General features: G+C 41.6%; 1 protein-coding gene and 2 long non-coding RNA genes across 4 annotated transcripts; 2 read left to right on the top strand and 1 right to left on the bottom strand.

The window, feature by feature from the left end:
• Positions 1–7,556: 7,556 nt before the first annotated feature.
• LOC146382258 (uncharacterized) lies at positions 7,557–12,465 on the top strand. Of its 2 annotated transcripts, XR_014800636.1 has the most exons (7): positions 7,557–7,947; positions 8,136–8,198; positions 10,046–10,471; positions 10,678–10,738; positions 11,332–11,456; positions 11,674–11,769; positions 11,997–12,465. It is a non-coding gene; the product is annotated as an uncharacterized LOC146382258 (long non-coding RNA). The 2 variants fall into 2 exon arrangements; XR_014800637.1 differs by lacking the exon at positions 11,332–11,456.
• A 3,578-nt stretch (positions 12,466–16,043) lies between these two features.
• On the top strand, positions 16,044–17,445 carry LOC146382257 (uncharacterized). Its single transcript, XR_014800635.1, has 4 exons — positions 16,044–16,177; positions 16,468–16,668; positions 16,786–16,975; positions 17,230–17,445. It is a non-coding gene; the product is annotated as an uncharacterized LOC146382257 (long non-coding RNA).
• A 342-nt stretch (positions 17,446–17,787) lies between these two features.
• On the bottom strand, positions 17,788–20,132 carry LOC146382256 (uncharacterized). The gene is made up of 3 exons (XM_084932747.1): positions 19,974–20,132; positions 19,723–19,785; positions 17,788–19,369 (listed from the first exon to the last, which is right to left on the bottom strand). Exons 1-3 carry the CDS (start codon positions 20,073–20,075, stop codon positions 18,257–18,259), a joined length of 1,278 nt encoding a protein of 425 aa, XP_084788873.1. The 5' UTR covers positions 20,076–20,132; the 3' UTR covers positions 17,788–18,256.
• Between the last annotated feature and the right edge of the window lie 1,923 nt (positions 20,133–22,055).

Here is a 22,055-nt window from a genome sequence, read left to right as displayed (position 1 = left end):
TATTTACTTAAGAGAATTCTGCACAAACTAATCATCCAAGCCGCTGGTAATGTAAGAAGATTTATTACAGTATAATACAACCTGTGATGGTAAAAATGTTTTTGACTTGAAATATTTAATATCTCTTGTATTCCTATATTAAGGCATGCGAAGAAAAATTCAATTCTATGCCAGAATCATTAATCATCTTATACTTTGAATTCTGCGCTGTAGATTGGAAGCCAGCGAGCTGTCACTTCTCATGCTGGTCACACTTTTCAAGATCCTTCTAGACGCCCAATTTCTCGTGCTCATTAGCAAAGGACCTTGTTGTTATTCTTAGCAAATTCAAGGGACGTAGCCGGGTTATTTCAAAACCCCTTTGAATCAAATAAATGACTTTATGCTATTAACAGAGGTGATGTTAGAAGGAAGCTCAAAGTTACGAAGTGAGGAAGCAGATCAACACTGTGCAAAGACAAACTATGTCAAACAGACCATAAACTGGTCTCACTGGTTTCAAATGGGGACAGTAGGTGGCTGCTCAGACAGGTCAGGTCTGTGTGTTCTGTGCTGGTTCTCATTACATTTGGCAGATTTTGGATTCAATGTTTGTTGGCCTGTCAGTCAGAAAACCAAACAAAATACCCAATCAGCTTGACTCATAAAAGTACTTATATATATTAGAGATGGCACGATACCACTTTTTTATGTCCGATACCGATATCATAAATTTGGATATCTGCCGATACCGATATGAATCCGATATATAGTGTTTTTTAATCAATAAAACTGTTTTTTAATATCTTGCTGCATTTTGTATAAAAACAAAAAAAACACTAAAGCTATTCTGTTATACCTGTATGTAAAAAATACACTGCACCCAAAATATTTCATAGTTCAGCAACACTGATCAATCTAATAAACTTAAACCTGCTCCATCCTCCCTATTCTGGTATTTTAAAGAGTAAGCAACCTAACTAATCAGGCTCTAAAACTCCCAGCAAAAACAAACAAAAATAAGGAACCACCCCCCACCCTCCACCTCATGATGCTTAATCGACATAATCAACTTTAATTTGATGCAGTGTGAAAAATAAATTGCACAGAAATAAATTACATTTCAAGAATAATTAAATAGATTCAACATCTTTCTTCAACAGAACTGCACAGATGGTACTTTCCCAAAGGAAAAAGTACTATAGCTTACTAGGGTATATTAGACTTAACTGTTACTATATACAGTAATGGACTTCTATACATTTTACATCAGATTAAAACTTTGGGTGTAAGATTCAGATAATTTTTTATTAAAAGCTAGATATTTTAAATGAGAATAAGAAAGAAAAGTATGTCTTTGTGCCCCCTTTTCCCTGTTCATGCCCTATCGCCCCCCCCCCGGCTAAACTTTGCTAGATCCGCCCCTGCACAGTTACAGCCGTCAGCTGCGTAGAAAAAGATCCTGGTGTAGAAAGTAATATTAAATAAATTCTAACAACAGCTTATCAAGGTTAAACGTGCTGCTGTTGTTCAGCTGCTGGTTTCCTCTTTCTGGTGCAAAGTGGGCCAAAAACAAACAAGAGAGACGGACTCGCGACAGAAAAGCCGATCAGCTGATCATTGATCAGTTTCACATTGAAGTAGCAGCAAGAAGATGAAGTCGCTAAATATATAGGTTGTTAAGCTTAACGTGGGAATGCTTCACAAACATTCAGAGATGAACTTACACACTTGCTTTACTTCTCTCTGGGAAAACTTCCTCGGAGATGAAATGCTGGTTTGGTAGCAAGGCTCCAAATACACACAGCCGCTCTATCACGTCACCACACTGCTCCGACGTGCTACGGTTATGAGCCGAGTTACGCCGTGTCGCAAGTTTTGTGAGGTGCTTTTTTATATTCAATGGATCGATTACATTTTTTATTTCTCTCCGATATCCGATCCAGTAATTTACGTCAGTATCGGACCGATACCGATACGTGATATCGGATCGGTCCATCTCTAATATATATATAATATATAGTACAGTTTTTAACACTAAAAGAAAAAGAAATCTTGCAATTAAAATATTCAGTAATTTTTTTTTTGCACAAAAATGTTTCATGATGCACTTATACAGATTACGCCTCCCAGTGTCAGGGCTAAATATTATGAAATGAAACGTTTCTTTTCATGTGGTACGTGGACACAAATTGTACGACTATCGTCCTACAATAAAAGAACTGCATTCCTACAGGAAGTACCCTTTTTTTCTTTGTTATCAACAAATCTGCTGACAGTAAGATGGCATAAAATGACGGCTTAATACAGCAAGTAGAAAAATGGCAAATAAAACTAAACTTACATAAGAAATGCAGAGAAAGTCTGCAACCTGTGTCAGTCCTAATGTGTCCGTGAGCACATATCATAATCATTGAATAGATGAATAGATGTCATGGTCCCTATGCCTCACCAGCTGATCCTGTATTAGGCAACATGTGTTTTGTTGTTTTTTGCTCTCTCCTTCTCTCTCTCTCTCTCACCTGCCGGGGCGGAGCTCATTATGGGCTCCGCCCCTGGCCCACGCACCTGCCATCTCCACACCTGCTGCCTATCTGGGTGATCGCAAGGCAGCACTGTGTTACTCGTCGCTGGATTGTTGAGCTATCAGCGTCAGTCACTCAGCCGTTAGTGAGTTAAATTCTGCAAAGTTGTTTCCGTCTGTTTGTCGTTAACTCTAGTTTCTGTGTACAGATCTACCCCGGACCTTCCCCTGCCCGCCTGTCACCGTGTGGACGAGTGAGTGGATTTGTGTTACCCCGCTGTGGAGAGAGGAGAGACATTCGTTGGAGTGTGTCTGATTTCCGTCCTTCCCCTCACATGCCCCGGAGCCCTGGACCCCCGTCCCCTCCCTCCAGCACGTTGTAAATAGTGTCACCTGGTGTCGTTTGTGTTAATAAACTGACTGTCTACTCTGCAAGTCCATTAACTAAAACGTGACAATAGATACATGAATAGATCTGATGACAAGACTGGATAAAATGATTATTTAACAACCTCTTTCAAACTGTGGAAACATTTTTTCACATCCATTCATACAAAAAACAACGTGTGTGTCCCTGAACATGAATCAATAAACCCTTTTTGATGCTTTCACAGATTTTGGGGAGACAGTGTTGTGCAGCATCCCTGCTGTGCAGCACCTGTGGAGACCTGTGAGATCTTACATCACAGTGAATGTGCAGAATAAGACCCTCTATTTCTTTCTAATGGAGGAAGGGGGATATATGGTAATTTCAGTGGCACACACACACACACACACACACACACACACACACACACACACACACAATGCACTGCATTAGCTTTAAGAGAGAAAGAATTATTGCCATAACTCTCTGTCAAGCATATTGACCGGCCAACTTGAAGGGATCTCTGTGAAAAATGATGGGCTGCGTAGCTGTGTTCAACCTGTCCTGCCAGTGGTATACTAGGTGCATTAAGTGAGTTAACAGGCGGTGCAAAATCACTCATGAACAAACTGTTTCTCACTGCAACCTTGCTCCTCAGAGGAAAATATGTCAGGGGGAAGAATGATGTTGAACATTGATCCTGTGCTGCGCCTCGAGTCCAGCCGCTCTTTGTGACAGGATATAACATAATATAACAAAGGACGGCAGCGAATGACAGAGCAGGGAGCACATCTCATACATCAAATTCAAGTAGTGGTTGTTAGTTTAAGTAAAAGGCGCACGATTAGAGCAGGCTGGAAAATAAAGAGAGACCAATCATGGCCTTTCAGGAGTGTGTTGCAAACAAAGACACACCATCTCATCTACCACTCATCACGTCTGTGGGAGCAGAAGCATGTTTGGGCACCACAGACCTGTATGACATTGCCGTGTAATCCAACTCGCCACCAAGTGTTACTTAGACAGCTCAGCTCCTCTCTTTACCCAAATGTCTGTGACATATAGATCTAATTATAAAATGAATCATTGACCTACTTTCACTGCGTGTCCTGGTGCCAAGTGCAGTTATGGAATTTGGCACCAGGACCTTCATGCTCAAACATGTTGGAGCGTGATTAACAAAGCCATACAGAAACCCAGTAACAGAACACCACATGCAGGTGGTTCATCCCAGTCACACCACTTCAGACTTCACTGTCATGACTCTGAGCATCGACGACCTCAGCAGGACAATGAAGTCTCCAGCTGGGACGCCTTCGAGCGCTCCACCCGGGGAATCCTCAAAGGCCCGATGCCCTGAACTGCTGCATTACAGCATCAGCACTAAGACCATCAGGACCAGTTTGCTGACCTGAAGGAACATGGACATAATCCTCTTGTCCTCTGGGAAAAACAATAACATGAAATATACCCAGCTCTGGTTCCACGGGCAACTCCATAGCAAATGAAATCCAGACATTCTTTATGAGACTGAGCCTGTAGGTTGTGCGGGTATAACTCAACCTCCTGCAGAAGCTTGTGCTCCTTTCACACCAGGCTGCTGATGTGCACATCCCTAAAGACAGTTTAAGCAGCCCTGAATTGGAAACTCAAAGTCCAGTCATTTAAGCGAGGGTATTAAACATAAGGGTCATGGGCCCGAATCAGCCCGGCAAAGACTCCCATGCAGCCTACTGGACAGCTTTGGAAAATGCGAAGAGGATAAATTTTGGTTTTTTAAGTTTTTTAAGAGTTTTTCCTCTTAAAGATCTCCCCGATGGCCATTCATATTACACCAAAGTAACAGATAAACAGATATATGACAGAAGCCTTCCTGTATTTTTTATGTATTGATTTACTTTTACAGTGGGTTCACAGTAAAAGAACATTTTGCTTGAAGTTACTAAAAGGTTCTGTTTCATAATTGTAGACAGTCTGGGCTGCCAGGAAATTTACACTTTATGCCCAAAGAGTCACAGTGACAGATTAAGAGCAGCATTTCTCAGTTATGCAGAAAAACTGAGATACAGTTGAAACTGCAACGCAAGATATCTGTGTTTCATTAAACTTCTTTACACTGTTAGAAAGGGAACTCCACTGGTCAGGCCCACTCACAAAGTGGGCTATGTGTGGCCCACGATGTGAAATGAGTTTCACAACCCTGCCCATGGTTCCTGCTATGGGCCAGGGCAGTACATGGGTTACAGACCAGTTACGAGGTGATCCAAACGAGACCCAGGCTGGGGTGTTGCTGGTCAGGGCAAAGTTCTAGTGGTAATTTGACTCACGCTTAGTCTGGATACTCACCCAGGACCAGTTTGTCTCAACCAAAAAAGTTTTATATTCTGCATCAGTTAATATTCACATCCTTATCTGGACAATGACATGTTTGTTTTTGTGTGTGTTTGTTTCTGCTTTTGTTTGTTTTATTTGTTTTTATTGTATTAACTGTTATGGAATTACTTCCAGGTGTATAGTGAAGTCGAGAATTAAATGAGAAGGTGAGGCCTGTTCGTTCAAGCTGTGTTTTCTACATTGTTGGTTGATGCTCTGTCTCTTTCCATTTAAATTAATCAAGCATAAAAATTAGAGACTGTTTCTCTGTGAGTAAACGTAAAAATTCACCGAGGGTCAGATTCAGTCAAATACTGCAAAACTGATGAGACAGCGCTTCACTGTGCAAATATATATGAACCAAAGGATGAAGCAAAAGCAAACCTAGAGCTTCTTAAGGCAAAGAGATGGGATACTCCAGGCCAGGTACCTGATATCAACCCAGCAGAACAAGCAGCAAGTGAAGGCAGCTGCTGTAAACACCTGGGAGAGAGTGTGTGTGTGTGTGTGGGGGGGGGGGGGGGGGGGGGAGTCACTGTCTGTCAGTCATTGACCGCAAACATCTTTACCCATGTATAAAAAAATATATATATATATATTTTTTTAAAACTGCTGTCATGGTAAAAGGAAAACACATTGTTGACAATCCTAATGTTACCAACATTGGTAACATTAGGATTAGGCACATCGTGACTGAAAATCCACTGTGATGGTGTACAAATAAAACCTTACAAAAATTATATCATTGTCTAAAATACTTATGGGTCTTTAGTAAATGTGAAGGAGATTTTAAACTTCAAGATGAACCAAAAAAGGAAGAACAGCAAGAAGAATCACAGCTTTAATGAGATTTTTGTGCCCTGATCTGAAACAGCTGTGGATTCACAGTGCAGATATCACTGCAGAGGCCTGGGCCACTGACACGGTCTTCTCTGTCGACCTTGCATGATAAGAATAACACCATGGTAACCATGGTAGCCAGATATAACAATGCTGAGACTGTCGCAAAATAAAAAAAATAACCTAAATGTGTCCGACTGAAATCTCTTTTTTTTGTTGTTTTAATTGAAAGTAGAGTAAAACTAATAAAATCAAGTGAGAGAAATTTTTCTAAAATCTGAACATGGTACATTTCTTAGATATACATTATTATTAATTTGGTGTTTCTTGCTTGTTGCCATGGACAACAGATTAACTACACATTTTATTGGCTGTATTGTAATTCTTATTCTGAGGCTAAGATGAGCATTTTTACACTTGACACAGATGTTCTGTCCATCTCTTAATTCAGATAAGGCATTTTCTAATCTTCCACCTACAACTCAGCTGTCCGATCTTTGCACGACTGCAGACATAATAAAACATAACACAGCCGGATGCCAGAGAAAGACTTCAAGGCTGGCAAAAGAGCCAGGCAGCAGAGACCGTCTGTGAGGCGACTCGTCATATTACAGAGTTGGGACCTAGATTTGACTATTTCAGAAGGTTTTTTTCATCAGGACACTAACACTGAAACTAAAGACTAGAACAGAAACTAATTAAGCATGATCTGCTTGCAGAGATGGGCAGTAACGTGTTACGGTAATCCGATTACTTTTTTCAAGTAACGAGTAAAGTAAGGGATTACTATTTGAAAAAAAAGGTAATTAGATTACTGTTACTGAGCACGCTACGTTACTGCGTTACTAAAACCGTAATTTTTTTGCGAGAATGTCTCATGACAGTGACGTAAGCGAGTGCGACGTTCGTGGCAACAGCTGTGTGCAGATCAACAATGGATCATATAGCGAGTGCGGAGAGAGTATGAGCGTGCAGCGTTTAAAGCGTGGAAGTACTGACCTTACTTTGAGTTTGATTCCGTAAAAAGTGACAAAAACATTAGTGTCGGTTGCTCACTGTGTGGGAAGAAAACTATGGGGCGCCGTTTGTAAACTGAAACATGCCGAAATTAACGGCAACATTTTTCCACATTTAGCTCTAAATCTTACAAAAACATGTTTTTTCGAGTCATTTTTTACAACATTTAGTAAAAATATTTGTAACTTTTCATATTTAAAACAGGATTTTAAATGTTAAATCTAAATGCTAAATGTTAAATCTAAATGTTAAATGTTAAATCTAAATGCTAAATGTTAAATCTAAATATTATATTTAAATGTAAATGTTAAATGTTAAATGTAAATATTATATTTAAATGTAAATGTTAAATGTTAAATGTAAATATTATATATAAATCTAAATGTTATATATAAATCTAAATGTTAAATGTTAAATCTAAATGTTATATATAAATCTAAATGTTATATATAAATCTAAATGTTATATATAAATCTAAATGTTAAATGTTAAATCTAAATATTATATATAAATCTAAATGTTAAATGTTAAATCTAAATGTTAAATGTTAAATCTAAATGTTACGGGAAACTAAATATTTAGCTAATATGCAAATTTATTGTACGGGTCAACGGAAATACCAAAATAAAAGCTTCAAGAAAACCTCCCGCGCTAAAGTGTGCCGGTCGTGGTCAGGTTCTGTGTTTGCGCTCCTCTCACGGTCACTTTTGACTGCCATGAGCTGCTTCACCTATTCCCTACCAGCATGTCCAGCGATTTAGCTGAAAACATTGGAAGAGCCGTTTTGTCGGCCATCCAACGATTCAGCGGTAGTGCACCCTCGACCTCACAAACGCCGCAGCACTTGGTAAGTTTATTGTATAGCATTTTGGACGGGTTGATAGCAGTGTTAGCAAAACTAGCAAAACTAAATTACTTAGCTAGTCCTCAATTATTTCATTTGGTAGGCAGCAGACAGAGATCGAACATCATACAACTCTATTTATTTATTTGGTAGGTAGGTAACAGTCGTTCTTGATGTAAATGTTTCCTTAGGAATCCAGCAATGCACCTGGACCAAGTAGACCCGCCGTCTCCACTGGGATACCATACCGCTCGGTAGGCCTTCTTACACATATCATTTAATTTATTTATCATGAAATTTCCCCTTGTGGGACTAATAAAGGTATGTTATCTTATCTTAGCTGACTGGTTTTGATATACAGTCAGGTTCATAAATATTTGGATACAGACACATTTTCTAATGTTGCTTCTGTACATTACCAGAATGAATTAAAAATGAAATGACTCCAATGCAGTTGAAGTGCAGACTTTAAGTTTTAATTCAGTGGGTTGGACTAAATGAATGCATAAAAATGTGAGGGGGAAAAATTAATTTGTAAACACAATCCTATCATGTCAGAGGCTCTAAAGTAATTAGACAAATTAAATAACTGAAAATAAAATGATCATTTCTATTACTTTATTCAAAACCCCTTGTTGGCAATGACAGCCTGAAGTCTTGAAGTCATGGACACCACCAGATGCTGGCACTCCTCCTTACTAAGGCTCTGCCAGGCCTTTACTGCATTGGCTTTCAGTTGCTGTTTGTTTGTGGGCCTTTCTGTCCAAATTTAGTCTTCAACAACTGAAATGTATGCTCAATTGGGTTAAAATCCAGTGACTGACTTGGCCATTCAAGAATATTCTATTTCTTTACTTTATTAAAGTCATGGGGTGCTTGGACTGTATGTTTTGGGTCATCTTCCATCTTTATTATTAAATGCTGCCCAATCAATGTGACTACTTTTAGCTGGACTTAAGCAGACAAGTATGTCTCTGAACACATTCAGCTGCTTCAGTCCTGTGTCACATATTCAGTAAACACTACCAGTGCCACTGGCAGCCATGCACGCCCAAACCATCACACTGCCTCTACCATGTTTTACAAATGATGTGGTATGCTTTGGATCATGAGTCGTTCCACCCTTCTCCATACCTTTTTCTTGCCATCATTCTGGTAGAGGTTGATCTTGGTTTTATCTGTCCAAAGAATGTTTTTCCAAAATTTTGCTGGCTTTTACTAGATGTTTTTTTTTTTTTTTTTTTAAGTCCATTCTAGCCTTTCTATTCTTGAGGCTTATGAGTGGCTTGCACCTTGCAGTGAACCCTCTGTATTAGGGCTGTTCGATATGACGATATGAAAACATCTATCATTTCATATTATACGCTATCATTTGTTCTGTGGTGTCGCAAAATAAATTTTACGTCAATATTTTTCATCGTTTTGATGGTCACTGTAGTGGCTGTATTAATTTCTTAATTTTCTTTTTTCTGTTATGTTCTCTTTGACCGCATGTTGTCTGTTCACAGTAAAATTTTCAAAATGCAAACACTACGTCTCAAATCAATTCCAGGCCTTTTATCTGCTTAATTGGTAATGACATCATCATTTTAATATGGATACCCTAAATTAAAGCTGAGTCTGCACATCATGTTCATGATATAATTATGATTGGAAAATGTTTCAGTAAACGGGCAACAAAATAAAACTTGTTAGGGTCCAAATACACACTGACCTAACTGCAGGCCTTTTCTACTCTAATTGAGTGCTCAAAGCACTTTATACAACAGATCTCATTTACCCATTCACATGCACAGACTAATACAAGCGCTTTTTCTGTCCAACATTCGCACACAGTCATACTCAGATAAACCCATTGGGAGCTCTAGATTAGAGCACCTGGGGACTGAATCACCAACTTGACCAACAATCATCAAATGCTAATCTACAAGATACAAAAGGTTCAGTTTTCTGTGTAATGGGTAGACAATAGTAAGATGGTCTGAGTCTACAGTTTGTTTGTTTGTTTGTTTGTTTGTTTTAATGAACAGATAACAGAAACCTTACGGATGTATTGTAATGCATAGGTGTCTATCTGTATCTGTGTTTGAATTCATTTCAGGTTCCTCTTCCATCAGTTCCTTAAGCTCATGCTACGCGCTCACATTTTGTGACAAAAAACAAGACCTGCAAACACTATACAAAAGATGTTGTGTGCTTGCCCTTGTCTTCAGCATCAACGTTTCTCATACCGAGAGGAGACTCAAGAGCAAAACTAGCACAAGATGGCCTTATTGGGAAGATCTCCTTTACATCTGACTGGTCTGAAGCACAACTTAGAGAAGAAATAGCAGCAATCTTCAGAAGAACATTTGCACTGTCAACTGGCCAGACATTCCCTTTTGAGTATTTGAGTACAATTAGAGGATGTAAACGACTAATGAAACCAAATGTTTCTAGCAGTTTTCTTTGGGGTGGCCAAGAAGTTGGCTCGATTTGTTCCACCACCTGCCTCTATATAATGGCAGGGATACAAAAACCTGCACAGGTAAACATTTTATATTGCAGTGCAGAAATATTTATTGTCTAAAAAGTGAGTCTGTTCCCTTAACATAATTTTATTAATTGTATTAATTAATATTGCAGTTTTAGCAGGTGTAAACAGTTTTTAGTGCAGCCATGTGCCTCTGTGTTACCAGTGATTTGGTGCAACTGTATTTGATTTTATGTAGAACATGCTTTCTTTTCCCTCAGGAGGAACCAGAAGAGCTGTCTGACAGTGACTTTGAAAGTCCAGTCTGCCGGAGAAGACGAGGTATGTGACGTGAATGAAAACCTAGTGAGGTTCTAAGCTCAATGACCAGTTAGATTTTGTTACTGTAGTGCGTAATAATTCCTGGGGGGTTTGTTTGATGAGAGCATCATTAATTTGTCCGATTGGGGCGATCGTGGCTCAAGAGTTGGGAGTTTGCCTTGTAATCGGAAGGTCGCCGGTTCGAGCCCCGGCTCGGACAGTCTCGGTCGTTGTGTCCTTGGGCAAGACACTTCACCTACCGCCTACTGGTGTTGGCCAGAATGGCCGATGGCGCGATATGGCAGCCTCGCTTCTGTCAGTCTGCCCCAGGGCAGCTGTGGCTACAACTGTAGCTTGCCTCCACCAGTGTGTGAATGTGTGTGTGAATGGGTGGATGACTGGATGTGTAAAGCGCTTTGGGGTCCTTAGGGGGGACTAGTAAAAGCGCTATACAAATACAGGCCATTTACCATTTTAATGTTTACGGATTATCACAGGTGATTACAGCCAAGGAGGAATATGTGCCCAACTTTCACTTAAACTAATATAAGGATATATAAAGGCTCTGTTAACATTATGAAGCAAGTCATGCTGACCTTCTTTCCTTTGTTCAGTGCATCATGCGTTGTCTACAACACCAGGTGAAAGTGAGGCCAAGCATCAGGAAACAGAGAGCTGCATTCAAGAGAGTGAAAATGAGGGCCAGGCAGATGTTTCCATATAATGTGGCAGAATTTGTGTAAGCTGTTGTCTAGGGGTTAAAGAAATCCTTCATTTTAGATGTTGTTTAGGATATTGTTTTGATGCAGGTCTCCAATTTGCATGTTTGGGGTTTTCTTGCTGAATGACTGCAACTTTAGGATTTACATTTAATTTTTTTTTTTTTAATGATGTAGTGTGAGAAATTCTTCAAGGCTGACATGTTTTATGATTTCTAATATCTCTTATCTACTTAGCCCTATTTTTCTGGAGGAAGATGAAGCTCTTGAAGAGGCAATTCAGCGTAGCCTCCTAGAAGAGTCTGATAGACAGAGAGAAGTTCATATTTCAAGGTAAGATTTGAAAGTAACCTTTGATAATTGAATATCTTATTTGCATCTTTACTTGCATCATTTTTTTGCAGTTACACAATTACAAAGGTAATTGCTCATTTCTGACTAATTTAATATGGACTATCACAACATAATTATCTGTTGTAACTCTGTGCACTTGAGTCAAATGTACAGCAAATTTCCATTTTTCCCTGAGATCTGTTTGTCATCGTCCCTTTTTTATATAGGTCTTTTAAGAAGCTCAGCAAAGAAGAAATTGAAGGTCTTCTTAGAGCTCATAGTGAGAAAGTCATTACACCAGGAACAAGACAACTCCATATCAGTCGAGCCAATGTGTGGTCGACTGCTTTGCGTCAGTTCAAGAGACCCAAGTTTGCAGAAAGCTGTGAGATGCTTTATGTCACATTTGCAAGCGATGAACATGATACAGAGGAAGATGCTGCTGACCTTGGGGGGCCAAGGCGGGAGTTTTTCCGTTTACTGGTGAAGGCCATCTTTCAGGACAGTGGTGCTTTTGAAGGTAATATGATTTCATAGACAAACTAACTTACTTACTCAAGGCCTAAAGGCTTGTTGACGACACTCGTTTTTATAATGTTACAAACGCAACAACCACCTGATCTGAACATTGTTTGACAGAACATTAACAAGTTAATAAATGACTACAGATAATAAATCTGTTATGTTCTGTGTGTCTGAAACATCCATCCATCCATCTTCATCCGCTTTATCCGAGGCCGGGTCGCGGGGGCAGCAGCCTAAGCAAAGAGGCCCAGACCTCCCTCTCCCCAGCCACCTCCTCCAGCTTATCCGGGGGAACACCAAGGCGTTCCCAGGCCAGCCGAGAGATATAATCTCTCCAGCGTGTCCTGGGTCTGCCCCGGGGCCTCCTCCCGGTGGGACATGCCCGGAACACCTCACCCAGGAGGCGCCCAGGGGGCATCCTTGTCAGATGCCCGAACCACCTCAGCTGGCTCCTTTCGATGTGGAGCAGCAGCGGCTCTACTCTGAGCCCCTCCCGGATGGCCGAACTTCTCACCCTATCTCTAAGGGAGAGGCCAGCCACCCTTCGGAGGAAGCTCATTTCTGCCGCTTGTATCCGCGATCTCGTTCTTTCAGTCACTACCCACAGCTCGTGGCCATAGGTGAGGGTAGGGACGTAGATCGACCGGTAAATTGAGAGCTTCGCTTTTACACTCAGCTCCCTCTTCACCACGACGGACCGGTGCAGCGTCTGCATTACTGCAGCTGCAGCCCCAATCCGTCTGTCGATCTCCGGCTCCCTTCTCCCATCACTCGCGAATATGACCCCGAGATACTTGAACTCCTCCACTTGGGGCAGGAACTCATCCCCGACCCGGAGTGGGCACTCCACCCTTTTCCGGCTGAGAACCATGGCCTCAGATTTGGAGGTGCTGATCCTCATTCCTGCTGCTTCACACTCGGCTGCGAACCGTTCCAGTGCGAGCTGGAGGCCCTCACCCGATGAAGCCAACAGAACCACATCATCCGCAAAAATCAGAGATGAGATTCTGAGGCCACCAAAGTGAAAGCCCTCCGCCACTTGGCTGCGCCTAGAAATCCTGTCCATAAAAATTATGAACAGAACCGGAGACAAAGGGCAGCCCTGGCGGAGCCCATCACCCACCGGGAACGAGTCCGACTTATTGCCGGCAATGCGAACCAAGCTCTTACAACGGTTGTATAGGGATCGAATGGCCCGTAGCAATGGGCCAGACACCCCATACTCCCGCAACACCTCCCACAGGACACCCCGAGGGACACGGTCGAATGCCTTCTCCAAGTCCACAAAACACATGTAGACTGGTTGGGCAAACTCCCATGCACCCTCAAGTATCCTCGAGAGGATAAAGAGCTGGTCCAGTGTTCCGCGACCAGGACGAAAACCGCATTGTTCCTCCTGTATCCGAGGTTCGACTAGCGGACGAACTCTCCTTTCCAGCACCCTGGCATAGACTTTCCCAGGGAGGCTGAGGAGTGTGATCCCCCTGTAGTTGGAACACACCCTCCGGTCCCCCTTCTTAAAGATGGGGACCACCACCCCGGTCTGCCAGTCCACAGGTACTGCCCCTGATCTCCACGCAACATTGCAGAGGCGTGTCAACCAGGACAGCCCTACAACGTCCAGAGCCTTCAGGAACTCGGGGCGGACCTCATCAACACCAGGGGCTCTGCCACCAAGGAGTTGTTTAACTGCCTCAGTGACCTCACCCCCGGAAATTGGCGGGTCGTTCCCCTCATCCCCAGACTCTGCTTCCTCCTCGGAAGACGTGTCAGTGGGATTAAGGAGGTCCTCGAAGTATTCCTTCCACCGCCTGACAATTTTCTCAGTCGACGTCAGCAGCGCTCCACCAGCACTATACACAGTGCAGGTAGAGCACCGCTTTCCCCTCCTGAGACGCCTGACGGTTTGCCAGAATCTCTTCGAGGCAGTCCGAAAGTCTTTTTCCATGGCCTCTCCGAACTCCTCCCACACCCGAGTTTTTGCTTCAACCACTGCCCGAGCCACATTCCGCTTGGCCTGTCGATACCTGTCGGCTGCCTCCGGAGTCCCACAGGCTAACCAAGCCCGATAGGACTCCTTCTTCAGGCTGGTGGCTGCCCTCACCTCTGGTGTCCACCATATGGTTCGGGGATTACCACCACGGCAGGCACCAACCACCTTGCGGCCGCAGCTCAATGCAGCAGCTTCGGCAATGGAGACGCTGACCATGGTCCATTCGGACTCAATGTCCCCAGTCTCCCTCGGAATGCTGTTGAAGCTCTGCCGGAGGTGTGCGTTGAAGATCTCGCGGACTGGGGCCTCTGCTAGACGTTCCCAGCACACCCTCACTACGCGTTTAGGTGCACCAGATCTGTCCAGCGTCCTCCCCCGCCACCTGATCCAACTCACCACCAGGTGGTGATCAGTTGACAGCTCAGCCCCTCTCTTTACCCGAGTGTCCAGAACATATGGTCGCAGGTCTGGTGATACGATTACAAAATCGATCATCGACCTACGGCCTAGAGCGTCCTGGTGCCATGTGCACTTATGGACACTCTTATGTTCGAACAGGGTGTTCGTTATGGCCAAACTGTGATTAGCACAGAAGTCCAATAACAAAGCACCGCTCGGGTTCAGATCAGGGAGGCCGTTCCTCCCAATCACACCCCTCCAGGTCTCGCTGTCGTTACCCACGTGAGCATTGAAGTCTCCCAGCAGGACAACAGAGTCTCCAGGTGGAGCACCTTCGAGCACCCCCCCCAGGGACTCTAAGAAGGCTGGGTACTCCGAACTGCCACTCGGCGCATAAGCGCAGATGACAGTCAGGACCCGTTCCACGACCCTAAGGCGCAGGGAACAAACCCTCTCATCCGCCGGGAAAAACCCCAACGTACCGGCAGCAAGCCGAGGGGATATTAGAATACCCACCCCAGCCCGCCGCCTCTCACCAGGGGCAACTCCAGACTGAGACAGAGTCCAGCCCCTCTCCAGGAGACTGGTTCCAGAGCCCAAGCCATGCGTAGAGGTGAGCCCGACTATATCTAGCCGGTACCTCTCAACCTCACGCACTAACTCAGGCTCCTTCCCCACCAGAGAGGTGACATTCCATGTCCCTATTGCCAGTCTTGGCAGCCGAGGGTCAGTCCGCCAGGGCCTCCGCTCCTGGCCGCCACCCGGCACACAATGCACCCGACCCCTATGGCGCCTCCTGCGGGTGGTGGGCCTGCGGGAGGATGGGCCCATGTCTCCTCTTCGGGCTGTGCCCGGCCGTGCCCGGCCGGGCCCCATGGACTAAGGCCCGGCCACCAGACGCTCGCCCTCGGGCACCCTCCCCGGGCCTGGCTCCAGGGCGGGGCCCCGGTAACCCTATCCCGGGCAGGGTAAACTGTTCCCTCGATATTCTTTTCATAAGGGTCTTCTGAATCGCTCTTTGTCTGGTCCCTCACCCAGGACCAACTTGCCATGGGAGACCCTACCAGGGGGCAAAAGCCCCCAGAAAACATAGCCCCTGGGATCCCTGGGACACACAAACCCCTCCACCACGATAAGGTAGCGTTTCAAGGAGGTGTCTGAAACAGTAAAAAAAAAAAAAAAAAAAAAAAAAAAAAGTAATACATTTTTGTCTGTCAATCTCAAGATATCACTTGGGGTCTGTACAGAATATACTTTTTTTGTGTTATTTTTCAGCTACACCAAATGGATGCACACTGAAATTTAACATCCTACAATGGAGTATATCGAACCATTGGCAGGATGTTGTCCCCGATAATAGTGCAAGGTGGAGAAGCACCTGCCTTTCTCTCTCCACATGTAGTAGACTACATTGTGTCAGGAGACATTCTTCAAGTACACCTAACACCGGATGATATAGGTGACCCTGAGTTAAGAGAGAATCTGAAAAAGGTGAATTGCAATATTATAACAAGAATATTGTAATATTTCCTATATTCACAAGTCTTCTGGTCTTCTTTTATAATATATAATAAATACACTTTTGGTTATTAGAGGCAATTCCATGTATTATATTTTCAATTTGTTTCCTTTTTGTTTAAAAAAAAAAAAAAATTATTGGTGAAATACAGCCAAATAAACCAAAACAAAAACGTTTCGAGTCCAATTAAAATGAACCATCTGCAGTATTTGTGTACACTGGTAAAAAACAAACATTTAAAGTGTTTTTCTTAAATATTTAGGTTGTAAATGCAACAACTCAACATGATTTGGAGGAAGCAGTCAGCTGCTGCGACTCATGGCGATATCAAGTTGAAGGTCTTCCACTCACAGTCACCATGGCCAATAAAGATCTGTTTGTGAAAAATGCAGCTCTATACCTTGCAGTTCTGCAACGGCAAAGCTGTTTCGATCAACTAACTGATGGCTTGTCCTACTATGGAGTGAGATTTATATTTTTTCTGTATCAATTGGTCATTATTTTATAATAAACATTTAGAGTTAGCTACTTTTTGTATTTAAAACTGGAATTTAACCATTATTTCAACTTTTCTGTCTAGATTTTATCACTCCTGAGAGAGAACCCCAGTTTGCGTGTTCTGCTTGACCTATCGGGGGAGGACAAAGATCTGACAGCCAGTTTAATTGCTGGGGTTCTCAGGCCAAGCTATTCTGTCCTTGGGAGCAACAGAAGAGTTAGAGAGGAGCTGATGGTGGTCAAATTTCGGGAATTTCTCCAGTGTGTTGAAAGTAAGCAGAAATTCACATATAATGTAGTCTGGCCATGAAACAATTCAGGACACTAAAGTAAAACTTAATTTGTCTTTTTATGTCACATGCACACACAAAACAGGAATAAAGATGTATGATAGCTTACAACTGACAAGCAAAGCAAAGACAACCTCTGTATTTTTTATAAAAACATTAGCCATCATTTAGTTGTTAGCTCAAGCTTTAACTATTTTAGTGTCCCCAGGTTAACGATGGTTTTTCTTTGTTTTTAGATAAAGAGCTGAGAGACTCACTTGGAGAAAGGACTCTTACCAAGGATGAAGAGGCATTTGTGAAGGCTTTGAGGCCTGGTCACATCTTGGCTTTTGCCACCGGGAGCAGCAAGGTTCCAGCCATAGGTTTTCAACCAGCTCCTAAAATAACATTCATTCACGATGAAAGCAAACATCTCCCGATTGCACACACATGTGCAAATGAGCTTCAGCTTTTTGTGAATGAAACAACAATGGCTGATGATGATGCTTTTCATTACTGCTTCTTAGTAGCACTCGTGAATGGAGCTTTATTCAGCACCATCTAAACATGTTCCAAAAAAGTGAAATTAAAATGGTGGGTTTGTTAACTCTAATCCTGTTCATTAATTGTAGTTTCAAGTAACTTTGCTTCATACAAGATAGTTGAAATAAATTCAGACTGCATTTAATGTTGAAATGTAATAATTTTCAAAGCTTCAATAGATTTATAAAAATGCTAACTCTGTATTTTCAACGACAAATCAATAAAGTCACTGGTGTAATACAATTAATAATTTTATTAAGCTTTTTCTTTTTTTTAAACAAGGACATTTCAAAACAGTTTATGCACAGAGTATACTAAACATGGTTTGTAGAACAAGCCAGGATTACTTAGACATCTAACAGCAACATTTATTAAGACTATTGCAACTTTACAATGATTAGCACAATACTGTAGATAATCTTGTGAATTGATTTAAAGACTGACTGTTCCGTGTTGATAATTTTCACTGTTATACTGTATTACACTGTTACAGTGTGAATTTGATGGCTTTACTGCAATCTGAATAACTGTTTTTACCCATAAACCAAAAGTGGTTGTAGCCTTCTGAATAGCCTATGAGTCACTGTCAGTCATTAACTCTGAGTCCTTATATGGCAGGAGGCATCACTGCTAGAGCGGAGGGGCTTCTGCAGTAGTACAAAAAACGCATTTGCTGTACAGCATTTAAGAATATTAAGTGTCATCACTCTTTAGAACATCACTGGTATCCTGTGGTTGAGGTCACACATTTACAAGTTTGTTAAAAATATACTGCTGTGTTCGTTGAAACAATGTTTTACCATTATTGTTGTCTTCTTCAAAAGGGTGAATGCTTGTATATAGCTCTTGTAAATCGCTGTCATTTAATGGGACAAACCTACTTTGAGAGTTTGACAAGGAGGGTATGGAGACCTCTGCTGTAGAAAGTTCTGGGTTGTGACGATGAAACACATGAGTTCCGCAGGCAAAAAGCTGGATGGGAGTTCTATTACCTTCAGTGGAAATAGAGTGATTGTTATATCCAGCTTTGAATTCCTTCAAAGTGCGGTTGATTCGTGGTAGAAACACATAATGAAGGCAAAATAGGTCTGTTGCATTTTCTAAGTCTAGGATACCAAGTGATTCCAATTCATAAAATATAGGTGCATAAATGCGGCTACAGTTGTTGTTTAAGTCTTGGTTGAAACGCTCAATCCTCTGGTTGTGCACAGAACTTCCCATTAAGACAGAGCTTTCACCCCTGCTTGCTCGCATGTCCTCCCAAATCTGAGCGTTCTCTCCTCCATGATCAGTCCTGATATGCAGGGGTCTGCCAAATTGTCCAACAGCTGCAGTAAAGAGCGCTTTCACAGTCTCAGCTCGATTATTGCTGGAGCACTGAAGAAACATCAACATCCTGCTGTATCCATCTATTGCACCATGAACAACAAACTTCCAACGAATCAGTTTGTGATTTCCATCTATGTGCCATATGAAATTTGGATGAGGCACAGAATATACTCGCCGAGCAACTGCAGTTCTTCTCCTGGATAGAACACCAGCCGAGTCCACCCTCCGCAGTGACTCTCTTAGGCGCCATCTTTGAACCACTATGTTTTTGGAACGCAGATGACCCATCAGCATCACTTCTCCAACATTTGGATGTTCAGTTTTTATCTGGGACACTATCTGATCTAACTCATGGTCACTGATTACATTGAATTTTGACTCTGAGATATTATAGTCTTGCAGTAACTTATACAGAGTGGGCCTGGAGATGGAAAGGATAGATGCAGCTTCAGTAAAAGATGTTTTCAGGGAAAGAACATTTTCCAATTCCTCTTTGGAAATCTGAAGCCTTCCTTGGTAAACATCCTAGAACACGGCACAGATAATCTCAATGAGCACAATTCTATAACAAAAGATGGGTAATTTGAGGCAATTGTACTGTGACAGATTAGCTAGAGAGTAATATTTTATCAATAGTTTTAAAATATGAAAGTGAGCAATCAAAAGACACTTCACAGCAAAAACAGTAATAAAATATGACGTAAAACTTGTGAATGTTGTTGGTGGTGATGTGACACTGCTAGTGATGGACCCCTAAGAAGATGAAATGTATGTAGAATCAGAATCATTACTTTGACAGGATTTAATTTAAGGTGACATATTACACCAAAGAAAAAACAAAAATCAGTCAGCTGAATGATATATGTAAGAAGGCCTACCGAGCGGTATGGTATCCCAGTGGAGACGGCAGGTCTACTTGGTCCAGGTGCATTGCTGGATTCCTAAGGAAACATTTACATCAAGAACGACTGTTACCTACCTACCAAATAAATAAATAGAGTTGTATGATGTTCGATCTCTGTCTGCTGCCTACCAAATGAAATAATTGAGGACTAGCTAAGTAATTTAGCTTTGCTAGTTTTGCTAACACTGCTATCAACCCGTCCAAAATGCTATACAATAAACTTACCAAGTGCTGCGGCGTTTGTGAGGTCGAGGGTGCACTACCGCTGAATCGTTGGATGGCCGACAAAACGGCTCTTCCAATGTTTTCAGCTAAATCGCTGGACATGCTGGTAGGGAATAGGTGAAGCAGCTCATGGCAGTCAAAAGTGACCGTGAGAGGAGCGCAAACAGAACCTGACCACGACCGGCACACTTTAGCGCGGGAGGTTTTCTTGAAGCTTTTATTTTGGTATTTCCGTTGACCCGTACAATAAATTTGCATATTAGCTAAATATTTAGTTTCCCGTAACATTTAGATTTAACATTTAACATTTAGATTTAACATTTAACATTTAGATTTATATATAATATTTACATTTAACATTTAACATTTACATTTAAATATAATATTTACATTTAACATTTAACATTTAGATTTAATATTTAGCATTTAGATTTAACATTTAAAATCCTGTTTTAACTATGAAAAGTTACAAATATTTTACTAAATGTTGTAAAAAATGACTCGAAAAAACATGTTTTTGTAAGATTTAGAGCTAAATGTGGAAAAATGTTGCCGTTAATTTCGGCATGTTTCAGTTTACAAAGGGCGCCCCATAGAAAACTTCTTTTTACAGCGAAAAAAACCCCTAAACTTCCGAGCAAGCACCGAGTGCGCTGCCGCTGGAATGAGAAACTCACAGATCCTTCCACTGACCGCTGCGGCACACCTGCACCACAGTAAACCTCCGCCTGCCCCACTCCTGCTATACAGGTGAAAATAGAGCAACAGGACCGCTGAGTCTTTGATTTTATTTATTTTCTGCTGCATTTTACTTGCATCTATTTGAAAGACTGAGTGTAAACACAAAAAATATTTTATTTTATGTGCTGGAATGTGCAGAAAATAGGTTTAAATGTTAAACAAATTTCTTCCAGTCAGAGAATGTTGCAGATAATTTAGTCTTTGCTTCATGCGTAAAGTTAAAAGATTAAAACTAATAAAACAAGTTTTAAAAAGAGACTTTTTCATTTGATTACATTTTATATGATGGATTATGCAGAAAATAGAATTGGGCTGAAAGATCTATTTCTTTATTACCTATTCAGGTTTTAAATCATTTTTAAATAAGTAATCAGTAAAGTAACTGGATTACTTTTTGGGGGAAGTAAGCAGTAATTAGTGACTGATTACTTTTTTCAAGTAACTTGACCAACACTGTCTGCTTGTGTTGTCCCTGTTGCAGGACAGTGAAGCAGAAAATGGCAGCACAACCTGTTGTGTTGTTTTATAAGCTGGTTAATGCTATGGCTACATTTAATCCCAAATCTTGGCCATTTCCTAAAGTCACTAAAAAACGGAGGGAGAAAGAAAGAAAAAAGTCAAGACCCTAAAACAGAACAGAGAAAATGCTCACGACTCTACACTCAACCCCCTACGAGCAAACACTTGGCAACACTGAGAAGGAAAAACTCATATGTGTGACCGGTGAGGGGAGAAACACAGGACAACAGACCACCATGAAAAATGACAAGTGAGGCATTGAAATGTGCTGAAAAATGGCCCTATGGAATATCTGGATTTTAGTTTACTACCATGCAAAAATAATTTTAAAAATCATAGCTGTGTTTACCAATAGTCCCATGCTTTAAAGTTATAATGTGTCCATTTTTTGTTTACAATTTGCCAAAATAATTTAAACATGTTAAAACAATAAATAAAAATGGCAGGTATGATGTTGTGTTGAGTGGTTTACACCATGTTGCAGACAGTGTTGGGGAGTAATGGAAAACATGTACCGGTGTTACGTATTTAAAATATGAGTAACTGCATTTTGTTACAGTTACCATTTAAATAGGTAATAATTAGAATATAGTTACTTTGTTGAAATAAATGGATTACACGACAGTCATTTCCTGTTTCATATGTTAGGCTATGCCCTCTCTAATTTTGGTAATTCCACGCATTGCCAGAAACTCAACAAATCACGCATTAAGAGGCTCTAATGTAAGCGTCCTGTTAATGTTGGTGTCCTCATGGACCCAGCGCCAGCACAACAGAGGCAGCAGTGCACGGGCAGGAATGCATTTCTTACTTGGAAATTCT

The sequence above is a fragment of the Perissodus microlepis genome, chromosome 7, assembly GCF_051167445.1.
Source record: "Perissodus microlepis isolate ML-2025 ecotype Zambia chromosome 7, ASM5116744v1, whole genome shotgun sequence".
Lineage (NCBI taxonomy): Eukaryota > Metazoa > Chordata > Actinopteri > Cichliformes > Cichlidae > Perissodus > Perissodus microlepis.
This window is presented reverse-complemented; position numbering and strand designations above follow the sequence as displayed.